This window comes from Leptonotus elevatus, chromosome 19 (genome assembly GCF_054856555.1).
Source record: "Leptonotus elevatus isolate MCC_2025b chromosome 19, RoL_Lele_1.0, whole genome shotgun sequence".
NCBI lineage: Eukaryota > Metazoa > Chordata > Actinopteri > Syngnathiformes > Syngnathidae > Leptonotus > Leptonotus elevatus.
The window spans coordinates 5,797,211-5,813,062 of NC_141257.1; the positions used below are offsets into that span (position 1 = coordinate 5,797,211).

The 15,852-nt window shown below is 41.8% G+C and overlaps 3 protein-coding genes across 4 annotated transcripts in view; 2 read left to right on the forward strand and 1 right to left on the reverse strand.

Annotated features, from left to right (window-relative positions):
* Nucleotides 1-56: 56 nt before the first annotated feature.
* hdgfl3 (HDGF like 3) lies at nucleotides 57-5,314 on the reverse strand. Its single transcript, XM_086063105.1, has 6 exons — nucleotides 4,910-5,314; nucleotides 3,918-3,994; nucleotides 3,209-3,347; nucleotides 2,981-3,130; nucleotides 2,452-2,598; nucleotides 57-2,122 (listed from the first exon to the last, which is right to left on the reverse strand). The coding sequence occupies exons 1-6, from the start codon at nucleotides 4,994-4,996 to the stop codon at nucleotides 2,102-2,104; spliced, it is 621 nt and encodes a 206-aa protein (XP_085919231.1). The 5' UTR covers nucleotides 4,997-5,314; the 3' UTR covers nucleotides 57-2,101.
* On the forward strand, nucleotides 4,878-8,828 carry nup42 (nucleoporin 42). Its single transcript, XM_086063104.1, has 7 exons — nucleotides 4,878-5,571; nucleotides 6,257-6,506; nucleotides 6,605-6,693; nucleotides 6,779-6,855; nucleotides 6,939-7,025; nucleotides 7,143-7,236; nucleotides 7,374-8,828. Exons 1-7 carry the CDS (start codon nucleotides 5,436-5,438, stop codon nucleotides 7,868-7,870), a joined length of 1,230 nt encoding a protein of 409 aa, XP_085919230.1. The 5' UTR covers nucleotides 4,878-5,435; the 3' UTR covers nucleotides 7,871-8,828.
* Nucleotides 8,829-9,104: 276 nt separating this feature from the next.
* Nucleotides 9,105-15,852, forward strand: part of rims3 (regulating synaptic membrane exocytosis 3) — a 29,448-nt gene continuing 22,700 nt past the window's right edge. The window contains exon 1 of one of the 2 annotated variants that reach the window (XM_086062824.1): nucleotides 9,105-9,295. The gene's annotated coding sequence lies outside the window, so the exon portion shown is untranslated. Of the gene's footprint in view, nucleotides 9,296-11,688; nucleotides 11,787-15,852 lie in introns of those variants that run through there. The other variant, XM_086062825.1, reaches the window with a different exon arrangement.

Here is a 15,852-nt window from a genome sequence, read left to right on the forward strand (position 1 = left end):
AGAAATCGACTACATATTTAATTATTCAATTCATACAACCAGAGCTAAGACAAGAGTCTTTGTAGTAAACATGTTTATTAAATGGACCAGCAGCTACAATATTAAACTAAGCGCAGCATATTAAAATAACGGGAAAAAAATCATAACAACAATTACACTCAGAACAAATCCATTCGCCGTGTACTTTAAACCGTAGAGTGGAAAACAATGCATGATGTGTGTCAAGGTCACATATCGACCAGCGTTATATACACATTTTAATTTATTCCTTCTTTTTTTTTTCTTGTACTTCGACTGCTCCCACTGGGCACAGGTTGGGAGGGAGAGTTGTCGAATAACGACACCACACACTGAACAAAAGAATAAAACACCTTATTTAAAACAAGACAATGTCGTTCAACATAAAACTTGTACATAAGTACAGTTGGGGGGGGGGGACAAGACTCAAATTCCAGTTAAGCAATTTTGGAGATATATATATATATTTTTTTTAACAGATGCTTCACTATTGAAAACAAAGCACATATACCTTATTCCTGCAAATGGTGGGGTGTTACTCAACTGCAAATGGTGAAGGTGCAACTTATCCCCTGTGAAAGTATACTTTTAAGCTATGTAAAAAGGAATATTAGGCAGGCCGGCCTAACTAACAAGCTTTGAGATGTCAACAGGGCTGCACACAACATTGTGGAGTGACCACATAGAATAAATGAGCCAGCATAAAGAAGCCAGCTCCACATCACGCAATACAGCTTTTAACAACCACTATCAATGTGAACTCTACACACTTGATTCATCTTCATGTGCTGCTGTTTTGGTCAGCAACAGAGGCCATACGGGATCGAGTGTCCATGTATGACATATGATTACCGTCTCAATCACCCCAGCCCCGACCTACCCGCGAGGTGTTTACTTGGGCCACTATTTGAGGAAATACGGTACACATGACCGATGTTAAAACGGGTTACAGTCGAACGCAATGCAGTCAAATGTTCACAATGACATCAACACTTTATTTTGTCATATTCCTATTAAATGGCGATTAAGATCAACTTGAGAGTCAACTTTAGAAATGGTTTAACTGGGCTATATGTTAACATGGCTGAACATGCGGGAATGTCTTTCTGCTCCAAACAATGACAGCGACACGTTTCTTTGAAGTTGAATATTAAACGCTAAAAGTGACGCTCCGAGACGGACGGGGTCCATATAGATATATGTATTTATATATATATAATATATTCAATACACAATCGGATGTTAAATTATTCACATGTGGGCACCCTCAATGAGCACAACACCACCAAAATTAAGCAGCCAAATGCACTGAACAAGACCATGTTGAATGGCAGGCTTTCCTGAACACAGAACATATTGTGTTGAATGGCAGGGTTTCCCAAAAACAAAATGGAGGCCTATTTGAGTATTCATTGTTTATTTGAAATAAGTATGCTGTTTAACATTTTGTACTAAATGCACATCTCTTGTGTTTATATACAGGTTGTATGTCGATGCGAGGGCAAAACATGACATATACTTCGGGAAACCCTGTTTACGTAAAACGGGATAGAAACGAAAGTATCTGCGTTTCGATGTAGGATGCCGAGCAGCTAATGCGAAACAACCGGCAGTAAAACACTTAAATTTAAAGCTGAGAGCAAGAGTGAAAATGTTTTTTTCTTCTCCCTCTTACCATATACATTATTACAATTTCCATAACTGGAGACCTCTGAACGAGAGTATTTTCAAATCTTAAGTTACCCTTTTTGTCATCTTTTATGTTTGACACCTGGCATTCACCCCGTGTAATTACTTAATTGCACTTGGAAATAAAAAATATGTACACACCAAAATCCCCATTTATAAACAAGCTCTAAACGGCTCAATTTGTTTTGAATCCCGATTGTTATTATTACTATTGGGATATATGATATCCCAACTTGACAAATGAACGTTCGTTTGTCTCTCCATACAAACGCTTTTTGTTGGTTTTGAAAATATGAATTGAACTTGTGAAATCAGGCTTCCTGCACGTCATGGCGTCCACGCTTCTGTTCCAGGTGAGAAGCATCGACGGGTTCTTGTCTCAAAGAGGCTGACGTTAAGCACTCTCTGTCACGGCCTACGGGGGTTGATCAGTTGGGGGGCGGAGGGGGGGGAAGAAAAACATGTTATTATGGCTAAGGTTTCATCTTTTAAAATTTAAATCTGCACCTTCATAATCTAAAAGTAGTCCTACTTTTCTATTTCTCTTTGGCACCATCGTGTGGCATCTTAGGGCGTTTCAGAAGTAGTGACACACTTTTCCGCAAGTAACTATCATCAAATGTGCGCAAAAGCGGGACACACAAAGTGAATTCCTAATCTAACTAAGAACGTGAACGCGTGACGTGCATGCAACAACGATGTGCTACCGTTTCCAGTGTGGCAGCGATGTTGCAAAAAACGTGCCTTATCTGCCGTTTGCTTCCCCGGCGCCGCTTTGTTGTCCTCAGCCACCTTGGGTGCGGCCACGTCGTTAACCTTGCCCTCCGTCTTCGCGTTGTCTACTTCAGATGCACCATCGGCCTCTGCGTCCTTCGGCCGCTTGGGCGACACCTGACAAGAGATGGCAGCGTTGGCGGGGAGATCGACAAAGCGGGGTGCGCACAAGATGATAATTTGGGCCAAATGACAGCTCAAAATGTCCCTTTTGAAATATTCGGGGTAAATAAACCACACCCCCTGGACACAATGCATTTTATTGGGAAAAATGTTTTTCGAACAGATCCATGGCCTACTCATGTTGTTCGTCAGGCTAACAATGTGAAGAGTTTGAATCGAGTTACTACTACACTTATTTGTGTTTTCGGGCAATCTGGACACCCCGTGGCCTTTTGTCACAGATCCGTCTTACGGCAGACATCTGGAGGAGACTTTTGGCGGATATTGTCATGCATGTGGCGCGCTGTGCTGGTCACCCGGAGTCCACTGCACTCACCTCCGCCGACTCCTCCGTCTTGCGCTTGCTCCCCCCTCTGTCGTTCTTCTCGTCAATGACCAGGGCGCCCTCGTCCTCGTCGCTGCTACCCTCCGCGTCGGCTTTCTCTGAGCCGGCGGCCTCTTCGGACGCGTCGTCCTTCTTTGAGGACTACGAGTATATTCGTCTCGTTTGTAACCGGTCAACGATTACGTTTAAGCCAAGTGGTGACAAGCGGCGGCGTCTCACCTTGTAGCCTTCGTGCGTGACTGTGGGGTTGTTCTCAATCTCCCAGAGGCCCTCGGCGAAGCCTTTCCTCTTGTTGGCTTTTCCGAACTTCTCTTTGCACTCGTCGTACGGGAACAAGTCCTTCGCCCCGAGGGATGCCCTGAAACGCCAAACGCTCATGGTCAAACCTTCTAATACGTCTACTCACAACACAGCAAAAACAAATCATGCCAAATTCATCAGTTGCTATCATAAAACCCTGCTTCAGTACAATCTTGTTAAGTAGTTGTTGAAGTTAACTGATGGGTTTTATTCTCACACTCATTGATAGGCAATTATAATAATAATAATAATAATAATAAATCGGATTTATATAGCGCTTTTCTATCGAATCAGATACTCAAAGACGCTTTACAATAGAACAGATACATTATTCATGCACTTAAACATCCACACTGTGGTGGCGGTAAGCTACTTAATCAGCCACAACGGCCCACCGCCAAACATTCGCACCTTCCATACACCGGTGCCTTTGCCCAAGGACACAATGACACACGACTTGGGGAGAGCGGGGATCGAACAGCCGACCTTCTGGTTACTGAACGATCATCTCTCCACCCTGAGCCACAGCCGCCGCAATTACAAACCTTACAAGATTTCTAGTCATCGTGCATATTTCAACAGATAAGGCAAAAATAAAAAGCGGAGTTGTTGGACCGTTGTTACTTACGTCTCGTGCGTCCCAAAAAAGAACACCTGGTACTTGTTGGACGGCGACTTCACTGCTCGCTCTGGAAACTCGTCAATCTGCAAACAGAATCGCATAGGTTCTCCTTAAATGTTACAAAGTGTGCAGCTGCACTAACACAGCAGGGTCGTAACGATACAATATGTTCATATTTGAATGGAAAACACTTCACCAGGTCATAAAAGTTTATAATATTTAAAAGAAGCAAGAGCATGCACGGCAATATGCTGCGCCTCCCTCTGGAACCAAACTTAGTAGAAAAAAATAATTAGATATTCGTGACATGGACATATAAAGGACAAAAATTCACTCAAAATATTATTTTCATTGCATTACTACTTCGCCTGAGTATTTTTATGTTGATCATGATGCTGTCAAAAATATTTATGGCAGCGTTTGGTACAAATAGTTTGAGCAGCACTTATTTATAAATGCCTCCAACATTTTTACTTACTGATCCAATGAAAATGGACCCACAGCTTGGTTACCACCACTGTTTGCATGGTTGCCACCACTGTTTGCATGGTTGCAACTATTCGCAACAAGTGTCAACCTGGCTGCTAACACACTCTACTCAATAGTATTCACCAGCACTTATCAGCTAGAATGTAACGAGAATAAACTACAAATACGCATATTTAACGTGTTTAGGAGGTGACTGGTGCTACTTTAACTCATTTGACGTTGTCTCCCAGCGCCTACAAATGGCTTGGTATGATACACAGACGTTAGCGAAGTGGCAACTGATGACTAAAGCAGAATCGTAACGCTGTTTGTGTTTAAAATACGGCTCAGAGGGGAAACAAATCGCATGTGTATGTATGCTAACTAGCGCGCTAGCTAACAAAAAAAAAAGCGCGATAGGCTAACACACGCAAGCTAGTAGGCCTCTCATCCAAACGGGCATCGTTTCAATGAAAAAATAAAAAGCCTCGCATATTCCACAATGGTGGTGGTCGCGGAGTGGCGCTTACCCTGGCGGGCCAGTGCGGGTAGCCCTTCATTTTGGCGAACACAAGGTCTCCTGGTTTGTACTCCCGCTGCCTGTTGGACCTCGGCATGTTTTTTCCCGCAAAAATCGGCGTCGAGACGTCGTCGTCGGAGCAGCGAAAAGGGCAGTTGGAACAGGATTATACACCACACCAGAACCCGGCGTCGTTTTCAAAGAAATAAACGACGAGGACTACGCGCGATCTTTGACGTGATTTTTTGCCCTCAATATATCGCAATCAGTTTTTTCCCTTTTTGATATCGCGTCGCCCAATCCGAAGGTGCTGGTTCCCTGTAGCCGAGGTTTGAAATTGAATCCCGCTTTTCCCTCCGACGGACGCGCCTCCACCGAGCAGAAAGCTACGAGGTTGCCGTTCACACACCATCCGTTAGGGGCAGCAAGCGCCACGTCAATGCTTGCTTTTACAGCCGAGAAGAAGAAACAGTTGACGTCATTGTCCTGCGACTTTAAGTGGAACAACAGAAAACATTTTCGCCTTGCGAAGAACCATGACCGTGTGTAACTTTTTTCTCCAGGGCCGTTGTCGTTACGGTGATAAATGCTGGAATGAGCATCCGAGGGGAGGCGGTGGAGGATATAACAACTACAACCGCCCTTCGGCTCCGCAGCAGCCCCGAGGAGGAGGTACAATGCTGTAGATTGCACGTTTATAATAATAATACTGTGATTAAAAAACAACGACAACAATCATTTACACACGAGCAGCATAACCAGACAAATCCAGAGGGATAAGTACAGTCTCATTCATTGTCATGTGATAAGTATCTACCTCTATTATGAAAGTTATGTCTTTTAAACTGGCAACCTGTAATAATGATTGTAGTTATTTCATTAATTTCAAAATTTAATTAGAAATTCTGGTACTCAAAACATGATAAGAAAAAGGCAATGGATATTTTTCCATGACCGGCAACTCTCCTGCTCAGTGCTATTTTGCCGTGATATGCTCTGACAGCCTCACTCTGACAAGAACACTCAGAGCGTATACGAGGTTGTCAAGAAGTTGTAAAAAACAAACAAAAAACGTACAGAGCGGGGTTCAAACTCGTGACCTTGCGTTTTTGGTGTGTCCACCTACACCATTCTGCTATGAGCTGGTACACATTAACCACTGCAAATTTGTACTTGTAGTTCTCACGCGATTCATGGCAAAATAGCGCTAGATGGCGAGTTGCCGGTCACGGCAAAATATCTACTTCGTTCATAAAAAACAAACAATACATTTTTTAAACACATAGTGTCGAATATAGCGCAGTGAGGGAGTATTGGATTCCACAATGTTGATATATTTTCCGTTTGTATGTTTCAGGGTATGGCAACAAGGTTTGGGTGAATCCCTCTCAGCAAAAAGGAGGCTTCAATCAGCAGCAGCCCTCCCGCGGGAGCGATCACTGGGATGGGAGAGGACAGGACGTAAAGAGCGCCGAATTTAGCTTTTCTTCTCAAAACAAATTTTCGGCATTCAGCAACAATAACAACTTTGAGAGGGGAGGAGGAGGAGGAGGAGGAGGGGGAAGAGAAGCAACGGTAGCTGGTGAAGAAGATGATGAACAGAAACTGTGAGTTTGCTTTTTGTGAAGTACAGTACTTTTTATGGCATTGACATGATTTTGTTAAATACAGCAATTCCATATTTGTCTTTTTGCCAAACACCCAGGGAGAGCATTCAGAATGACATAAAGACTTGGGAGTGCTCCGGCCAATGGGGTTTCTCATGTTATTGTAGCTACAAGACACAATTATCTGGTTTGTATCAAATATATCATCTTTGTATTGTTTTCTTAGACAACAAACATGGTGATTAAATCTGACGAGTTCCTCCCCTTTATAGGTTTTACTGATGTATCGCCAGAAGAGCTTAGGCTGGAATATTACTCCACCAAAGCATCGGGAGACCTGCAGAGTTATGTAAGTCACGTGCCCTTATCTCACTGTGTTTGTCTATTGCACATATTTATATTCTGCGGTTCTTCTGGTCCATGTCTTTTTAGTTGAATGGTATCAATGTGTTGCTCAGTCAATGGAGAAGCAGAGTTCAGGAGCTGCTGTTAATGAATCCAGCTACTCGTGCAGCCTTGGTGAGACGCACACAGTCACATATTGTCTTACTTAATATACAGCGGTGTCTTGTCTTGGTACTGCTATTTCGTTTGTATTGATTGTATATATATATATATTTTTTTTTTTTTTTGCAGCTTGCAGAACTAAAAAATCCATCTCATCAGGCCTCGTCAAGTGGCTTTGGCTCACCAGCGTCTGGATTTGGGTCCTCTTCATTTGGCAGTAAAGGTAATAATTGCCACCGTCAAACCTTCAATCTTTGTTTTGGACCCTCTGAAAAAGGTTGATTGTTAAAATGTGATCGAGCCCACCCTACACATAGCAAGGGAATAATTGTGCTAATTAATTTCACATTTTTCGTTTAGAATTTGGAGCAGCACAAGTCCAGGCGAGCGCTTTCAGCTTTGCTGCTCCAGCAGGCGGATTTGGGACTTCAGCAGCGCCAACATCCGCACCAGCTTTTGGCAGTGCCGTCTCAGCCCCAACCGGGTTTGGCGCCCCCACCTCTTCATCTGGTTTTGGTTCTGGTGCTTCTGCAGCTGCATCGTTTTCCTTCGCTTCGCCGTCCACCAACCAGCCGGCGGCTTCATCTTCAGGATTTGGCTCAGCCTCCGGCTTCAGCTTCTCCTCCACTGCCAACAATAAAGGATTATTTGGAAGCGGTTTCGTGTCCGAGGCACCTGCAGGAAGTTTGTTCGGACAGTCGAGTGCCGCCACGGGCTCTGCCGGAGGGGCCTCGGACATGCTGTTCTCCCCCGAGAGTGAACTGACCCCCGAAGAGCTGCATCAATTCAAAGCACAGAGGTTCACTTTGGGACAAATTCCTTTGAAGCCTCCTCCTGCTGAAATGCTCCGGGTTTGATCCTCGAAGTATTATTTTTTTTTTTTTTTTTTTTTTTTTCATGCAGTGTAAAGATCATCTGAGTGCAGTCGATGAATAAATGACGGAAAAAAGATTTGCCATTTTTCCTGCGTTTTGAAAATAATTCATTTGAGATATTCACGTTTGCTTTCTGAAATACCGTAAGATGCCACAGCAGGCCGCCTTTTTTACTTTTGAGGTCTAAAAATCGACCCGTGCGCCCTTTGGAAATGTTACCAACGTATACATGGTTGACCTCAATTGCTTTGTTGACTGATGACAACAACGCGTGTGCGCCGACCACCATTTGAACGGCCTCTCACTTACGAATGCCAATGAGCTGATTGGGATTCATTGGCGCTATTAATGTTTGATAGGGGTCTCATTCCACGCCAGCCCGCTCCGGTGCAGCTGCAGACAACAAAAGGGCTTTGCAAGTGGAACGTTTAATTGTGTTGTGCCACTGTGGTTTCCCTGTTGGGAGTAGAATATCGATCCACAGCCTTATGGATTTATGGTTGTCTTGTTAAATACATATTTCACATGTATAGCGTGGGCTGGGCTAGCAACACAATGACAGTGAGAAGGTATTTGTGTATTTTCTTAGAACAGAGAATATACAGTGGCCGCAACATTAGGTACAACTGCATAATTAATACATTACAAAAAATAGTTATTGGTTGACAACTTGCACTTTTTATAAAGAGATTCGATTGAGATGAGCAGAGATGTGTTGTAGTTTAATCAAATTGCGAAACCTCATATAGAGTCATTGGATAATTCCTATGTTAATAATTTGGATTATTTCTTATACTGGCATTTCTTGAGCTGGTGGACTTTGGCGGTGGGTCTTGCCCACAAGGATGCCTTTCAAGCTTGGAACGTCACTGCTTCTTACCAAACTTCCGTGTAACGTAATTTAACTAATGAAATATTTTAATAAAATGCATTAATGTGACTCCTTTTTCGCTTTTGTATTTTGGCTGCGAGACTAAAATGTGAATATATATATATATATATTTAAAAAAAATCCGGCATTGAATTTTGTGTTTGATTAAAACGCAACAACAACATTTCTGGATCTTTAGTTTTCTTGTGCCTAATATCAAGCTTGCATTACACATGTCAAGCCACACGTTGTCGCTGTTTCCCCACGGCTGCCACCGTCTCGCATCCATCCCACTCCTCATTTCTCCTCCTCAGCAGCGCCCCCTCGACTCGCCTCAACCCCACCTTGGATTGCAGCCGCACAGCAAGCAGGGTGCAGACCGGAGACGCCGTGCAAAGCCTTTTCCCCCCCCACTTTTGCCCACCGAACCGCCAAAATATCAGCCGAACGATGACATTGATCCACGCGGGGCACAAGCACAACATCATTTGACAACCTGCGACCTGCACAGCTCCTCTTCTCCTCCGCTCCTTGTGGTAAGTGCTCAGTTTCAGCACCACGATTGTGCACAATGTAATATGCTGTCACTGTGATACAATGCACGTGATCAGTCCAGCATTTTAAATTATTGCTCACAATGTAGAATAATGCAGTGGATGTGAATATGGATTGCGTTGCATTTTAAATGAGCTTTTAACGCTTACATTCAGTTAGAGTACATTTGACATAAAAAAAAAATACCCTAAATGTCACTCTATCACCATGAAATTGGCTGACTCTTTCTAAAGTGACCCAAAAAATTGTAAACATGAAATATTTAAACACGTCATTCAAAGTACCATATTTGGCCCGTGTCTACTATGTATTTTAGATTTACCACTGTGTGTTTGTTTAATCAAGAAAAAAAATTTAATTGATGAAACGAACTTAAATGTGTTTGTTTGTACGTAACGGTGTTCTTGAGGGAGCTCGAAACAGTCCTGCAAACTGTTTGTGTTTCCACCACTTTTTCCGCAGGCTCCCAGAGTAACATAAAAATGATCATATCCAGGGGTGTCAAACTCATTTTAAGATCGAGGGGCCATATTTACCCTAATTTTGATCTCAAGTGAGTTAAAAAAAAGAAGTAAATTTGTAGCCTAATAAACTACAAATAATGACAATTCTAAATTTGTCCCATTGTTTTGGTGCAAACAAGAACATTCTGAAAATATTCACAAATATTGATTATTTTGTTGTTACAATTTTGGTTGCAAATATTAGCAATCCTAACCCCCCGCTCCCCTACTTATGTATGTACGCAATGCGATTACTAATCACATCACAACAAACTAAAAACAACCTTTATGCTGAAATATTGATTAACAGTATGGTTATATAAGCTATCGCATTTGGCATTCTGGTGCATTTCCCTGCATTTGCGCGGAAGAAACGATTAGTTCAGAGTTAAAGATGATCTGCTTTATTTCTTTAAAGATGTTTTATTTGAGCGCGTGCGTGGATATATATGAGTGAGGGTGTCAGGCAAAGGGAGGGCTGAGCACATAAGCATATTATTCCATAAGCACATTACACCAGCACGCACTTTTCAGATGGCTCGTCATCTACGCCAAACTCTAGACGGGCTGGGCCAAACTCATGCTGAGGTGTGAGATTATATCAGATGGCACGCACACACACACGCGCGCATACAGACATCACTCCTCGAACCTCCCATCTGTGTGTGGTGAGTGAGTGAGGTCAACATTTGTGTTGAATTAATAAGGGGGGGGGAAAAATGGTGACACTTGCCGCTGAGTCCAGAAAAGAGCGTGACTACTTAAACTGGCTCAGAGGAAAGCAGGCACTTTTTTTTTGTGTGAGAAAGAGGATAATTATCCATGTGCTTAACTCTTGAAATCCAATGCCTGACTCCCACTTGATCCTCTGTGTAATCCACCGAGACTGTCGAACTGGGAAGAGATTCAAGGTTCTCCTGTGGAAAGCCTGTCTTGTCTACTTCCATGTGCGTAGAACAAACCAATGGATGGAGAATGTGGTTTTACACTATAATTGTGAATATGTACACGAAAATAGCCACTAGTAGGAAGTAGTGAAGTAGAAATATGTATAACTGTAACTAAAGACCCTGTAAAGTGAAGTCATAGATTTGTTTCTACAGTAAATGCACTATACATACATGTTTGAAGATAAATACTGAAAACGCAAACACTGTGAACTACGTCAATCTCATTTGTGGACATAAAGCACTAAACATGTCAGTTTTCCTGATTTATTGGGTTAATGCTGCATTCATAGAAAGTGGGAAGTTGGATTTATCCCACTCGTATTGTCCCAGTTTCAAGGGAAATGTAAACAACAAATATGGCAGATTACGATAAATTGTTAGCTGTTCTGCTTAATGCAGTTAGTCCAAATCATATGTCAAATAACTAAATGAAAGTAACAAGAAATGCAAATAAATCTGTTCAAAATACGTTTTGCCATTCACGGGCTATGTCTCCATTGTCAAGTGATGTCAGATTGAAGATGGTAAGTGAAGTCGGGGTCCTTTTTTCCCCGGACTTTGTAATTCGGATCTCTGAGTTCGAAGGTGCATTCCAGTTCAAACATCCTGTTATGAGACCGGAAACATCAGACTTCCCATCTTCCCTGAACGCAGCATAAGAACTTTTGTTATCCATCACATTTGTGACGTGAAAATTAACTAGCTAGTAGGGGTGTGCCAAAAAAAAATTATTCTCATGAGAACCGCGATTATCATTTAGTACAATTCAAAATACATTTGTAATGTCCCCAAATCGATTTTATTTAAATTATTTTATACTGTTTTGCCCTTGTTTGTGTGCGCCTTTTTTGGGGAGCACTGTACATGTTGTACATGATTTGGCCACTGGGGGCAGTGTGGTTCCGCGCATTCTGATACACCGTTAAATTGTAGCCGCATTAAAGAGTAGAAGGAAAAAGTCACAATCAAGTTATGCCAATAAAAGTTTTTTTTTTGCAGCGTAGGAAGAGCATATGCCAGTGAGTAATGTTAATATTCTTCTCTATATATATTCCTGAAGCGTTTTGTATGAATAGCCGTTCTTTTGAGTGATAAAAGTGCCGCGAGTAGCGCGCTAATTAGCATTAGCGAGTCAGACTGGAGTAGATCATGATGATTCTTTGCACATCTCTAAATTAATTTTGAATGAAAAATCGTAGACACAAAAATCTGACTCGAATCAAATTGAATTGTGAGACTCAAAGATTCCCACCCCTACTAGCTAGCTAAGTCGACGCTCTGAAAATCAAGTTTTCATGGCTCAAATGTGTTGGTGTTATCCTACTTGCTAATGTTTTTAATCATTCATATGTATCGGGGTGGTTAACAACAATCTTCTCTGTAACGTGTCAAATTTAAAATATCTTTATTTTCACTTTACAGGCAGTTATATTTATTGCTTGAATATGACATTTTTCTAAACTTCCTCTGCTCTTCTTTGAGACGTCAATCATAAGTGCTTGTGAAGCACGTGTGTGTGCATGTGCGCTCTTGCGCCTCACAAATCGCTCCATGAGGCACAATTCATACTCACTTCCCCTCTTCCAAACAGACTTGCTAATGAGACACAATAGTCTCGAGTAATATTCACTGTGCATGCTGCTCAAAAGCAGAGGCAGAAGGTGTCAGGTTTTTGTAAGCTTATTACCTTTTTTTGGGGGGCAAGGACTTGGAATAACCTTCCTGAGAAAATCAATTCTTGTCAACCCCCCCCCCTTTTTTTTTTTTTTAGCAAGTGCACACAACACAAAGGGTGACCGCAGTGTTATGCACACCATTTGAATCCATCCATCCATCCATCCATCCATCCATCCATCCATCCATCCATCCATCCATCCATCCATTTTCAACAAACTTTTTGTGAGAGGCGGGATACCCCTACCTGGAAGGTTATAAACCATTTGTAGGACCTTGTTAGACAAAAAAAAAAGTATAATATAATTTTGTGTGTGAGTGTTTTTTGGTGAGTGTGAGAGATTTTTTTCCAAGGGAGTGTTTGACAGGTTTTTCACATGTGTTTGAATGAGCTTTTTGGTCAATGAGAAGTTTTTGGTCGTGTGTGATTAGGGAGTTTTTTTTGGGTGGGTGTGAGAGTTTTTGTGTGAGTGTGTTTTTATAATGTGAGAGGTTTCAATTCTTTATGTGTATAAGCGGGTTATTGGTGTGTGTAATTTGTTTATTATAGTGTATAAGTGTGTGAGAGTTTTGGGGGGAATGTAAGAATTTTTTGTGTGAATGTGATAGAGTGAGTGATACATTTTGTGTTTATGGGTGTTTTTTAAGTGAGAGTCTTTTTTGTTCATTTTGAGTTTTATTGGATGAGGTTGAAAGTTTTTGGTCGTGAGAGAATTTTTGTGTGAGTGTGTTTTTAGAATGTGAGAGGATTGGTTGGTTTATCAGAGGCTTTTTGGGTGTGTGAGAGTTTTTTCTAAGAAGTGTGTGAAAGTATTTTGGGCGAAGTGAGAGATCTTTTGTGTGTTTTTGATGAAAGCGAATGTTAAGTTGTGAAAACATTTTTTGGGGGTGATTTGATGGTGATGAGAGTTTTTTTTAGAGTGCGAGAGGATTTTTTTGTGCGTGTGATTTAATTTTTTTTTTTAGGTGGCCGTAAGAGTTATTTGTGCGAGTGTTTGAGAGTCTCTGTGTAAGTGAGAGTTATTTTGGTGTATGTAAGTTATTTTGGTGATTTTTATTTTTGTGATAGCTAAATGTTGTCTTTTTATTATTACAGCCTGTCACCTCATAGCAATGTGATGAATTATTTTTACATCCTTTTGACCACACAATTAAGTGTGCATGACAAACACAAATGGTACTTAAAAACGGACCCAGTCATTCACAAGAGGCCGTTTCATGTCTAATAATCAAAGATACGCACTGATTGCTTCTATTGCTGCAATCTGTGGCAAAAGTGATGACTCCCGTCTCCATCGTCAAACGTCTGGAACGGAGCCTTCTTGATGATAATCATCAAATCCCTTCGCTCCGTGCATATCATTTGAAATGCTCATTTGCTCGGCCCTCTTTTACACACTAATCCCCGCACAGCTGAGCTAGCGATACAGCGTTCTCTTCCCCACAGTGAATCGATACCCCCAGGGATGTTCGCGAGTAGCCTTTTGAAGCGAGACCTCCTACAGTGCGTATCTATTCATACGCCGGGTGGACGAAAGTATTGGGACACGTACAGGGGGTGAAAATGGAAACCATGGTCGTGCCCCTTGATTGCCCTAAATCCACGCCCTGCTCAACTGTCAATCAAATACTAAAAATTTAAATAAAAAAAAGATGCTAGCATCTCTTTTATGTCTTTAAAACCCTACATTTGAGACGTGAATATATATACTGTATATCCCACCATGTCGTCGTGGGGCTTTTGCACACTATGACAACGAGGCACTCTAAAGCGGCCTCACCAGCACAAAGCCTCTGTCCACACACTGGCTGGCACGTCAATCTAAAAAAATATATATTTAAAAAAAGGGTTGCTTTCTATGCATAACACACGCACACTCATGGCCAACAATGAGACACTTTAAAGTAGCCACGCCAATGTGAATCCCCTACCAACACACTGGCTATTACGTATAACATACCCCCCCCCCCCCCCCCATCCCATTGCTTACTCTTCGACCTTTCCCCCGTGGTATGCACACACTCATGGCAAACAATGAGGCACTCTAAAAGTGCCATGCCAGCAGACTGTCTGGAGGGAAGAAGCATTTTCGGAGTGTCTGCATAGCTAGCTAGCTAACTGTACCTCACAATTGTTGCAAATGAAGCCATGCAAGAAAAAAATGATGAATATTTTCTTACTATTTTCAAACATGTATAATGTGTTCCGAAACAAATCTCTCAATTCACTTTACAGTTTTTTTCCCACGTCATGAATATTTTTCCTCCCCTTTTCCTCCTTCTGTTTGACGCCATCACAAAACGAAAGGACGGCAAAATGACTCGGTCAGCAGAAGCGGGTGGACTTGGGGGGCCGGAAAGCTCGAAATAAAACAAATGGAATGGAGGGAAACTGGGTTAAGAGTGACGTGACGGATGAGGCCGAGCGCTTTCCTGACTCATGGCCGCGTTCCCTGGTGACACATCTCGTCTCCTTCTCCCCGACCCACCTGCCATGTTGGAAGTCAGCCTGGGGGCACTGTGGCACACCCAACTCTCGTCTATAATGCTATCTTAGAGCAACCATTCCTTATTTATTAACCTACATATCAATCATTTCCTAAGTATAAAATGAATCACCGTTTATCGTGGTGGATACGTTCCAGTCTGTGAAAAAGAAATACCATGAAAAAAACTGATTAAAACATACTTTCGAGTTCTCTAAATACGTTTATTTATCACTCCCAAACTGGCATCTGATAGTAGCATTGTTATTAGCATTAGCATATTTTTAGCATAGCATTATTTAAGTCAGAATGAATGAGTTGCTTGGTAGCCTCAAATTTTCTTAATGATAAGAAGAGAAAAAAGAAACCGCATGTTTCTATCTAAGTTTTAATTTCTCTGGACGTATTAAGGGCAAATTCACTCTACAGTATATGTATTATTTAAGACATCCTGCTACAGGAAGGAGTGCTGTCGCATAAATAATATGTGCATCGGTCCGTACAACCGTTGGTCAGTGTGTAAAAAAAAAAAAAAGTGCTTGCACAGTCCTCAGATGGCATCATGTGCTTCACTTTGGCTTCCTGGATAAGTCGGGATACATTAAAATAATGATTTCTAATCTTTACGAGCTGCACAGGCACGAGATGCAGTTATAAGTAGAAGGGGGACATTGGCACAAAGAGGTTTAGTGAAGATGTTAGGAGTGACAAGGGGAATTTTTAAAAAGGTCATTCTGACGTAACATGGTATGCAAATCAGATAAGGGTGTGAAGGTACAGTCTGGGAGACATTACACAAATTCCTGGGATGCTCCAATACAACTCGGTTTAGGCCATTATTAAGTTAATTTATGAAGTGTATATGAGTACACGCGCAACCCGGCGGCTCAGAGTCTCACTGTCACTGTTTAACGTTGGAGCCCAA